Source organism: Sciurus vulgaris (genome assembly GCF_902686455.1).
Source record: "Sciurus vulgaris genome assembly, chromosome: X".
NCBI lineage: Eukaryota > Metazoa > Chordata > Mammalia > Rodentia > Sciuridae > Sciurus > Sciurus vulgaris.
The window spans coordinates 99,732,374-99,744,236 of NC_136471.1; the positions used below are offsets into that span (position 1 = coordinate 99,732,374).

The 11,863-nt window shown below is 38.3% G+C and overlaps 1 protein-coding gene across 1 annotated transcript in view; it reads left to right on the forward strand.

Annotated features, from left to right (window-relative positions):
* MAOB (monoamine oxidase B) overlaps window positions 1-9,540 on the forward strand; it is a 122,034-nt gene extending 112,494 nt beyond the window's left edge. The window contains exons 12-15 of the mRNA XM_079123540.1: window positions 3,502-3,599; window positions 6,704-6,815; window positions 7,355-7,417; window positions 8,552-9,540. Coding sequence (XP_078979666.1) covers window positions 3,502-3,599; window positions 6,704-6,815; window positions 7,355-7,417; window positions 8,552-8,704 — 426 coding nt within the window. The 3' untranslated portion in view covers window positions 8,705-9,540. The remainder of the gene's footprint in view (window positions 1-3,501; window positions 3,600-6,703; window positions 6,816-7,354; window positions 7,418-8,551) is intronic.
* Window positions 9,541-11,863: the final 2,323 nt, after the last annotated feature.

Here is an 11,863-nt window from a genome sequence, read left to right on the forward strand (position 1 = left end):
TCCACCCTCACTGTCTTACAGTTATAGGATGACCTGTCTCCCTTCCCGTTCATTATGTCCCTTTTCTGCCTTGTTTTACCCTTGAACATCATAGAGAGTAGGAAGACAGGTTGATGGGCCAATCCCTGTCAGATGAGTTTCCTAGACATCTTTGGAAGTAATCCTGAGGAAATAACGATCTTAAAATCAATCAAGTAGAACTCTGATGTGGTTACAGGTGAAGGTGGGGGCAGGTGGGATATGGTGGCAGTGTGGTAAGCAAGCAAACCAGCACTTCCTTCTGGGACATTTAGTGACAGAGGGCGCAAGGTGCCTCATCAGTATTTAAAATGATGAGTTGCTGTTCTTGTAATAGTCACCAGATTGCTGGATTTTTACTGCTTTGACATGGATTATATCACCTTTTGAAACTGGTTATTAAACTCAGTTACGCATGAAGCATTTGAGAACAGTGGAGAGTGATATACAAATGAGCAATTAAAATGTGAGAAAAATTTAAAGAGGGTGCTGAAAGTGGTTCACTAGTTAAACCTCTCAGACATGAGTATCTATAATATATATCATAATCTAACTGAGCAGCTACATGGCTTAGTGCTATTGCTCTAAAATTTACATTGCTTAGTTTTGGAGTGGCTGACTTCCTCCAGGTCAAGTAGTTGTGGCTTTTGAATTTGTTGACCCACCCACCCTTCCTTCCTTCCTTCCTTCCTTCCTTCCTTCCTTCCTTCCTTCCTTCCTTCCTTCCTTCCTTCCTTCCTTCCTTCCTTCCTTCCCTCCCTCTCTCCCTCCTGCCTCTTTCTTTTTATAATGCTTGAGATAGAACCCAGACTTGGCCAGTTAACTGCATTCCCAATCCCCAATCCCTTTTTTTAAAAAATGTGAGGCCAGGTCTCACTAAGTTGCCAAGGTTAACCTTGAACTTGAGATCCTCCTGCCTCAGCCTCCCCAAGTGGCTGGGATTGCAGGCATGTGCCATCACACCAGACTTCATTCATTATTTTAAAACAAGATTTTAACTCCATTAGAGATTATCTGTACTTGATATAGGTGAGACACATGCTTTCAAGGTTTTCTTGGACATTTTGCTCAATAAATGAACAAAAACTACTCATTGATTGGTTTTAAGAACATAATATTAATGAAAAATGTGCTTTGTTTCATTTTTTTTTGTTTTCGTATGCCATTTAGTAAGTATAAATACAGGCATAGACTCCAGACCTCAGGGTGGTAAGTAGCAAATCCAAAAATATATACACACTAAAAATATCATTTAACATCTGTTAAAAGTCACTAGATTTTTTTGGTTTTGGTTTTGGCTTTGTGTTTGCTTAAAAATGGTATTAGAGATATTCCAGGTTCTTTGAAGTCACATTCTAAGACACTCTCAGGCTAAAGCAGTTTGTAATTGAAGTTTCTCCAGCAACTTGTGAGGTGGTTGTCTGGTGAGGAAAGCAGTTGTTCTCATATTGCAAAAAAAAAAAAAAAAAAAAAAAAAATGGTCATTTTCATGTGGAAAAGTCTCTTTTTCTAATGTGGATGATTAATTCTTGATGATAAATATGAGTTGGTTCTGGCTTTATATGATTTTGTTATAGAGAGAGATGCTTGCTTTGCTCTTGCTTTAGTGTGTATTGTGTGGAAGGAAAAAAATTTCTGAAAGCAAGGAAAGGTGAAAGAGAAGGTGCACATTTTCTTGAAATTGGCTGCGAGTAGCCAGAGGAGGCTACTCAAGAGTTGGCTGCAGACCTTAAGCCACTAAACCCATCAGGCAGTTCTTTATACTTTGCAAATAGGATGCCTTAAAAATGACTGTCCAAAGTCAGTTATGCAATTGCAAAACTTTTTAAACAAGACAGTTTTCAAATCTATTTTAAACATTTGTTATCTTAAAACTTGCTATGTTGATTTTATCTTTTCAAAGTAATGTTTAATAATAATCTATTTAGTTCCCCCCCCTGGGGAATCAACCTAGGGCCTTGCCCATGCTAGGCAAGTGCTCTTCCACTGAGTGACTCTCCCAGCACCTGTTTTTTCTAAGTTTTTTAATTATAGCTTTATACTTATACCTAGTAGTTGGGTTCATCCCAACAAACTCATACATGTATGGAATTTGATTTCAGTTCATGATCCCTCCCTTTTCCCTCCTGTCTTCCCTCCCCTCCTCTCTCTCCTTTTCCTTCCTCTACTCTACTTGACTTCCGTTTGACTACTAATTTATATTTGATTTGTTCTTTATGTTATCATATCCTTCCCTCTTCTAGCTTCCGCATATGAGAAAAAACATTTGACCCTTGAGTTTCTAAGTTTGACTTATTTCACATAGCATGTTATTCTTCATTTCCATTCATTTACCAGCAAATGCCATAATTTCATTCTTACTTATGGCTGAGTAGAGCTCCACTGTGTGTGTATGTGTCTATCTATCTATCTATCTATCTATCTATCTATCTATCTATCTATCACAATTTCATAATCATTCATCTATTGATGAACATCTGCGTTGATTTCATAATTTAGCTGTTGTGAATATAAGTATTGAGGTGATTGTATCACTATAGTGTGCTGATTTTAGATCTTTCATCAGTGGTTATATTTTAAAAGAAGTTCAAACATTGCAAAAATCTCAGCTGAAGTTTTGCCTGTTAAGACCAAATTTGTTTACAAGTACCACCATCAACAGAAGCACATACATGCCACACAACCTAGGTTTATCTGTCCAGCTGCCTTTAACAAGCTCATCTCCACAAGAAAATATGAATCTGGTCATCCCTTTCTTTGACAGACATGTGTTTTCTGCTTTTTTCTGTCTGACTGCTCCAGTAAGCATAAGTTCTTTTAAAAACATTTTTCAAAAACATTAGGGACTACGAACTTCTTGATAGGTAATATCAAGTTAAATGTGGAAATAAACGATTTCAGGTTACGAATAGTACTTATGGTAAGGCATGCATGAACCAAGTGAGAAAACTCAGCAAAACCTGAATTTCTTTGAGGTTTATTATCAAAGACATTTACCTGCCCAAAACAAATCTTCAAAAATACCAGGATAATGAGGCTCTATTTCAGAAATATAGGCAGTTCTCTGTAGTGTAGATTCTATACCTGTGGATTCAACCAACCGTGATGGTTGCATTTAAAATGTAAAATATAAAAATGCAGTTATAATGAAGATGTACAGGTTTTTTCTTGTCATTTTTTTTATGAACAGTATGGTACAAAACTATGTAGCATTTACATTATATTATGTATTATAAATAATCTAGAGATGATTTAAAGCATATAGGAGAATATGCATAAGTTATATGCAAACAATATGCCATTTCATATGAAGGATTTGAGAATTCAAGGTTTTGGGTTCAGAGGGTCTGGAACCAAAACCCCTTGGATTGTGAGGAATGACTGCAAATTGGTTCTCTACTATGAGGTTTCTTAGACTGATTTATTCTAGACTAGCTCTTTCCCTCTACATCTCCTTTAGGCTGTTGTCACTATGTCTTACAGCCAGTGCATTATGAAGAGAAGAACTGGTGTGAGGAACAGTACTCTGGAGGCTGCTACACGACCTACTTCCCCCCTGGGATCATGACTCAATATGGAAGGTAGATAAGAGTGCTGAATGGTGACTGAATTCCCCTGCACCAGAACTCAAACTCTTCATGTCACTTCTCTCTCCTATTTATTCTAAATAGAAAACTAAAGAAAACAAAAACAAATACCAAACAAACAAAACAAAAAATTTTAAAAAAGAAAAAAAATCCCCAATTTTTGTGTGTGTCTTGTGAATCTCAGGAATGAAGCCATTATAATTCTGCACCATAATGTTGTTTTTCATGCTTCATTCATCTGGAGGAGCAATCCTAGTCAATATGAGCAAAGAATGCTAGCGCATAAGAATAGCAATAGGGATAGTCAGGGCTCACTTACGTTGGCCTTATACTGAGTTTAGAACACAGTCAAACTTCCTCAAATTTGTATTTGATGACAATTAACAATGTATGAGTTAATAATATAGCAGTAATTATTATGACCATTATAGTAACACTAACCGAGGCAATCATGTAATGCTAAGAGCTCAGTCAAAATAAAATGGGAAATGTAGAACAGTGAGTGAAAGGATGTTGAGAGTAGTCAACACACAGAGGGCATGAGTAAATGTAGTTGGGTAATCAATAAGTTCATAAAAACTGAAAAAGAAAGATAAAAGGCTGTTTTTTAGAAGATGCATAATGATTTTAGTTAACACTTTCCTTATCTTCCTGCACATGGCGAAATATGATCCAAGAGAACATTCTGGGGCCAAAGAGCACTACCCGATAAGCTTTTGAATCATTGACTTTCAGATATGCTGAGTGTATAATAAGTCAATATTAATTGTTTCCTTCAGTATGTAGCTAAAGGCCAGTTCTTTATCAAGCACTCTCCTGGAAACTTAAATATCAAGGACACCCCTCCCTGCTGAGGAGGTAACAGTGTGATGGGTCAGGGTGAGCATGAGGTGGGGACAGAACATTAAAAACAGATTAACTTTAAAGTATTGAGATTAGTGCTCTAATAGAGGGACATAATAATGACCTGGGAACACATGAGCCTACCTCACCTGGGAGGCATGAGCCTACCTCACCAAGGGAAATCTGCAGAAGTCTCCAAATGGAATAAGTTCCCTCTGTACAAAGTGAACAAGCAGCAAAATACATACAGCATAGTTTAATGAAAGTGGAGAAGGAAAATCCACTTTCTCTTGCAGGAAACCCTTCCTGAATACACTTAGGTTCTTGATTATTCCAGATTATTCCATGTTATTATTATCCATTTACTAATATTCTATAATATCTTCTCTTCTATTTCCCCTCCCTTTTTTGACGATGGCAATAAGGGGAGGTGAAGAAAAATCTACCAATTCAGACCAACCTGTTCACTTTTCTGATAAGAAGTTCAGTGGTGTAGAGAATTGACTAAAGTGGAACATGGATGTGAGCTTTGGACATTCTTTACCTGATACAATGCAAACCTGCAATAGGATGAATAATGACTTGTGAACAGTGCTTCTCTTATGATATTTATTTTCAGTTACAATAGACTTCCCCTCTTATAGGCCAAATGCTGTGGCACTTCATTACTTTGCATAGCATGTGGGCACTCTGTTAACTGATAATGGTAATGACACACTAGGAAAATGATATTGGATAAAAACAGAGACTTTGACTTCTGGGGGACCTGGTTCAAACCCTGGCTCTATTTTCTGGCAGTGTAGCTCTGGATGTGCCATTGCACATTTCTCCCACTCTCATATTCCTCATGTCTACAAAGAGATAATGATAATAATAGCTCTTTCATGGAATTCTTGAAAAGATTAAAAATTAAATAAAAACAAATAAAATAAATAAATAAAATGAAAAAATAAAACATCCTTTGGGCTTTAAAAAAGAAAAAAAGAAAATTAATGCAGTAGAGAGAAGCAGCATAACCAGCTGACTAAGACTGTGGATTGTAGATTCTGATTATCTGGGTTCAAAGGCTAGCTCTGCCACTTACTCTCTGTGAACTAGAACAAATTGCTTTGTCATTGTTGCTGGCTAGGTTCTAGGAAGCAGTCTCTGAAATAATTAGTAGACAGGGTATATGTTAGAGCATGCCCTTGAAATTAACACCAGTGGAAGGGAGAGGAAGAGAGCAGGAGTGGGAAGGGGGAGAATTCCGGCTGTAGTGCTTTCAGTGACGGCCCCAACTGACCCTGTGAGGAACTATGGAACTAGAAGGACCCTCCAGAATAGTCTCAAGTTGGGGCGGTAGTGTTCTTCAGTGGAGACAGTCTCTAAAGATGGCTGACATTAGAAGGCTGTCTTTTGGCAGCAGTTGCAGCAGCTGTTAGTAAGTCCTTTATTTTTCTTTTTGGTGCTGGGAATTGAACCAAGGGGTGCTTTACCACTAAGCTGCATCCCCAGTCTTTTGTATTATTTTTAAATTGAGACAGAGTCTTACTAAGTTGCTTAGGGCCCTTTAAGTTGCTGAGCCTGGCTTTAAACTTACAGTCCTCCTGCTTCTGCCTCCCAAATTGCTGGGATTGCAGGCATGTGCCACCATGCCCAGCAAGTCCTCATTCTTGAAAGAGGTCTGTGTGATACATCACAATGTCTACTACAGCCTACCTCCATATTCTCATCTGCAAAATGGTGATAATGGTACTGACTTCATACAATTATGGTGAGGATTAACGCACTTAGAAAACTATGTGGCACCCCAAAAATGTTAGCCATTATTTTATCCAGTCATAGTCAACCCTAGCAGAGGAAAGTGCTCAATGAATGGTAGTTATGGAGCCAAGGCTCAGTGAAAGGAAGTGATTTTCCAAGTTCATTGGTGGAATAACCATTGGGGAATTGGGGGCATATGTCACCCAGAGATGGTGAACCTTGAAAGGAACAATATGGGACTGGGTTCCTATAGTCCCTCACTTCATGTAGGTGAAGAAAGTACATATTTTCCCTCCATCAGGTCTCCTTTTACTGTGAGTTCTTGGTATAGGAGTGGACTTTGGATTTTATTCATTTTGTCTGTGATGGAGATGATGAACATTATTTCAAAATTACCAATGTCCTCCTTGAAGTTTTGAATCTGAAGAAACTGACCAGCCTTAATCTTTGTGGGAAACCTTATCTCTGACTGTCAAAGACAATCATGCTTACCTCTTTTCTTTTGTTTCCAGGGTTCTACGTCAGCCAGTGGGCAGGATTTACTTTGCAGGCACTGAGACTGCCACACACTGGAGTGGCTACATGGAGGGGGCTGTGGAGGCTGGGGAGAGAGCAGCCAGAGAGGTAGGGCCCAGTGTCATGGACTGTGGGTAAGGAAGCAACCCACGGACCTAACAAGAAGATCAAAAATGTCTGAGACCCTGGTGGCCAACCGCCCCCCTTCAAATAATCCCCATCTGAAGATTCATGAAACACCAATATAATGGTGGTTTCAAGTGAAAGGAAACTCCTTAACCCAAAAGTAATAACCAGAATATCTAATATGTCACCCAAAATAAAAAGAGCCTGTGAGATTACACTGGAGAGATAACCTAGGTCTGATATTATAGAATCAGACATGTTTCTATTAGGATTCAGAATTAATTTTTATCTTTCTGGACAATTCCTCTGATCTCATTGCCATTAAGGCATGTTCACAACTACTAAAATTTATGGTAAAACTTTTGGAGCTTTTTAAAAGTTGAGTAGACTGCTCTGGCCTTTACCTTGATATTTTTGATGGATATCTCAAGAGACATTCACTTAGTCCTTTATTCAAAAAGCAGATTAGGAGGAAGACGGTATAAACTTTTCACTTCACCAGCATGCTCTTTTCATTTCAGGTCTTGCATGCCATAGGGAAAATTCCAGAAGATGAAATCTGGCAACCAGAACCAGAGTCTGTGGTAGGCTATATTTTATTTCATTATTTTAGATATCTTTCCTCTAAGAGCAATTATTTGCAAGAAAACACACTTGAATATATATTCAGGCCTTTTCTTAAGCAGTTCACCCCACGAATGTCTAAATAGTATCATGGGTTAAGGCAAAGGTGAGAGGTTTAGATGAACTTTGACTAATTTGTAGTCACCACACCCACTGCATGTTATTAGACAAAAATGTGTGTGTGCTTTTTTTTTTTTTTTTGATGAGGGGAAGACACCCTGAGAGTTCCAGACTTATTTAGAACTCAGTAGGGACCTGGGGAAATAGCTCAGTGGTAGAGCATCTGCTTAGCATGCAGAGGCCCTGGGTTCAATCCCCAGCACCACAAAACAAAGAAAAAAATCAAAACAAAAAAAAATCCAAAAGAACTCAATAAATGTCTGTTGAATAAATATGTGACCTGATGAATCTGTACAGGAGGAAAGAAAAGAAAGGAAAGTATATTATCTCCTGTCCAGGGGCAAAGGAATAGAACAAAATGGAACATATTTAGATTAAAAATGAACTTTCAAAATACTTTTCACTTTTGTGAAAATCCCAGGAAGTATTCCTGGCTAGAAGGAAGAACACATAAAAATTAGAGTGAAAACACATTGTAGAGGACAAGAAGCAAAAAAGTCAAACATTCCTCTACCCTTTTAAGTCAAATAGAATAGCCCTGACACTCCAAAGTCATTTTCTAGTGCTTCTGCTAGAGATAGGATTGTGGACTGCAGGGACCAAGGATGCATTTTCTCAACAAATATTTATGGTGTATATTTTCTGCATTGACCACTGAACCGAGGGTACAGCAGTCCTTTCATAGAGCACCCCATGTGCTGGGAAATACAGAAAACAACCCAACAAGCAGAGTATGACAGAGAAGATATGTTGAGAGAAAATGTGAAAAGAGGAGACCATCTCAGGCTGGGGCTGAAGAAACACTCCCTATGGATATGAAGTGTGGTAGAGGGAGTGGTTTAGCAGAGGGAATGTCATGTTTAGTGGACTAGAGGTTGGACAGAGTGGGTCACTTTTGGAGATGTGGAGGAAATAGACTCTCTGAAACGAAGTACACAAGCCCTGTACTAATACCAAATGTTCTCTGAATGCAGGATGTCCCTGCACGGCCCATTACCACGACCTTCTTGGAGAGACACTTGCCCTCTGTGCCAGGCCTGCTAAGGCTGATTGGATTGACAACCATCTTTTCAGCAACAGCTCTTGGCTTCCTGGCCCACAAAAGGGGTTTATTTGTGCGGGCCTAAAAGGAGGCCATCTTTAGCCATACGCTTTCTTACTCTATTTGGGATATGAGCTTGGGGAAGTGATTGAAATAAAATTCTACAAAGATATGAAGAATACAGAATGAGGTGGGGAGCATAAGAATGAATCATACCACAGGAAACACACTATATGTTTCTCCATGTGGGCCCCCAGTTAGCATCCCTTACCTGGCTTAGCCCTCTGTTCCAACCATTTCCAAGTTTATTGCCCTTAGAATCTTTAGAATAATATGTTTGTTTAAGGTCCTTGCTTTCCCACAACATATGTTGCCAGTACACATGCAGTTAGTTTTTGTCCATCTATGTGGCTTTGTGCATGTCCTTCTTCCTTTGTGCATGTCCTCTCTTTCTCAAGTTTTCTGCATTAGTCTTTAGAATCTTGTATTTTTATAGCTGGAAAACCCTAGACACCATGTGATTTTTGTCTCTGTTTTAGAACTGAGTAAATTAAAACTGACAGAAATGAAACTAATTGCCCAAGATCCACAATAAGCCACTGGTATTTGGGTGACTGGAACACAGGTTCAGTGCTTTTTCCACCTCCCAAGATGAATTCCTCATTGTCCTCTTCCCCCACCGCCATTGTTGCTAATGGTGTCCCTTGTGTGGGTTTATTCTGTACTATGTTGTCTCCTGTGGCTCAAATGCTATTCAGTATATATCCTTAAGCCTTGTGGTCTTGTTCGTTGTCTCCAGCCAACTTTAAATATTTTGAGAGTAGGAATCTTGTCTTTGTCTTTCTTTTGTAACCTCCATTATGTCTCCACACAAAGGTTAGTGCACACTTCAGTAATTAAAAATAAAGCTGATTGAGCAGATGTCTACTGTCTTTTCTTTTCTTTTTTGGGTGATGACCTTCAAGGTTTTGACAGACCAAATAAAGATCCAGTATTAGGCATATAATTGTGGCTTGAAAGCATTTAGTCAAAATTTTCCTGAAGCCTGGTTGATGCATGCATTTTGATTGTGTGATCCATCATGGGTGGCATATGTGTGAAAACTTGGTAAATGATTTATAATGATATGATAAGGATGCTAAACGACCCAATCCCTTGCTCTTATTCCCCTCAAAAAAACTTTCAAAATAATTGACATATTAATAAGCAAGATGCTTAAATTATTAAGGTAATTTTATTTCAGTTGACCTTTCATACTCTTTATCAGTGCAAAGCTTTTAACTAGGTATACTCATTAATTTAAAACTACAGTTTCACAGTCCATTAATTCCTATATGAACTACTTTTTAAATGATATCATCATTTCAAAGCATTCATACCTCTTGACTCACAAGGTCGGATTTTATCAGGATATATTTAAAATCCACAAATGACCATTTTTACATTCTTCTTCAGAAAAATGAAGCTGATTATTCTTGGCATAAGTGAAATTTAAGAACTCCCCAAGGATTAATAAATAATAATATAGAGTTTCTGATTTTATAATAACATTCACATACATGAATTTATAGGAAGTTGGAAACTAAATGAGGAAATTAAAGAACCCACAACTTTCTTTGTGACCCTTTTGGTTTTTAAATCTGTTAAAAAATGTAATGTAGGGGCTGAGGATGTAGCTCAGTGGTAGAGTACTTGCTTAGCATGCTGAAAGTTCATGGCTCAATCCCCAGCCCTGTAAAAAATAAATAAACAAAAATAAAAAGTAACAAATAACATACTTGTCATAACGGTGTCTTTTTGAGCATGTACTTTTCCAAAAATTTCTCTTAAAAAGTTGTCACATTACTAATACCAATATGTCCATCAAAAAGAACTCAAATAAGTAATTGCACTCACCAGATATACCCTCAACTTCCAGCTGGGGGAAGTGGCCTTTTTCTTTGTTCTCCCAAAGTCACATGCATACAGCCCTATCCCCTACTTGCCATGTGAAATTGCAATTTTACCTTCTTGTTAAAACACATAATTTGGGCTGCGGTTGTGGCTCAGTGGTAGAGCACTTGCCTCACATGTGTGAGGCACTGGGTTCGATCCTCAGCACCACATAAATAAATAAAACAAAGCTATTGTGTCCATCTACAACTAAGAAAAACCTCCATGTAATTAAAAAAAAAAAAACATGTAATTTGAGGTGCCAAGTTATATTTGCTATCAGTTACCAAGGTGAATCTGGAGATAGACAAAAATGGGAAATGTCAAGAGAAAGACCTAGAATTTTCCTTGTTGAATCCCGTCACCAGTTTTGAGGATATAAAAAGAGGTGGGGAGAGAAGTTTGAAGGGATTGATTTGTGCAGACATCTCTTTAGAGAGAGTTGTTATGTTGAGTCCAACACACTTCAAAGAGGGGAATGGGGGCTACCTTCTCATTCTAAATCTAGTGAGGGGTCTTCAAGGTTAATCCTTCACCCCTGCAGAATCTGAAACCCTGGATGCTGCTCAGGATAGTGACCTGAGAGTGAGAGGCTGCCAGAGAAACTTCCAGAAAACAGAAACGTTCAACAGGAGTCAAAATTGGCTAATCAAAAGGTCTTGTGGCACTGAGTTGTGGCTGCCAAAATCAGGGCCAGTGTGAAAGTATCTGAAAAAAAAATCTCTTAAGTGTTCCGACAAGAAAAAGCCAGTTCTTCAAATACCCTGGGTCAGACAATGTTTTTCATTCACCTTCTCACCCTCATTATCTCCTATGGTGCCTGAACCTTCAGAGTGTCTCAAATAAATGAATAAATAAATTCCTGAACTTTTTCATGTTAATTCTGAATTGACAATTCTGCTGTACCTACCTAGCAAACATAATATTTCCAAGGCCTCTTTTGCAGAAAACTAATTATAATTTTTTCCCTTATACTTATTTTGAGAGTATCATTGGCCTTCTTGACTATATTGTACTTGAGGCAGTACAAATAGCTGGGTGCAGTTTCCTTCTTGGGTGAATTGATGGGTCTAAAACTGATCCTCAACTGGAGGTGCACATCAGAATGATTGGGGGGCTTTGGAGAGACCCATGTGTTTGAAGTATTATAACAGGTTTAGTTTTAGAGTAATATAACAGGTTGGTAGAGGTCTCAGCATCTTCACAGACCTTCTCTGTGAAAGTCTTAACCAAGGGCTAGGATTCACTGTTTTGAAGATACAGGAATCTTGGAAATCTGATATTGAGCCTTTCAGAGGTCTACTGCTCTGTC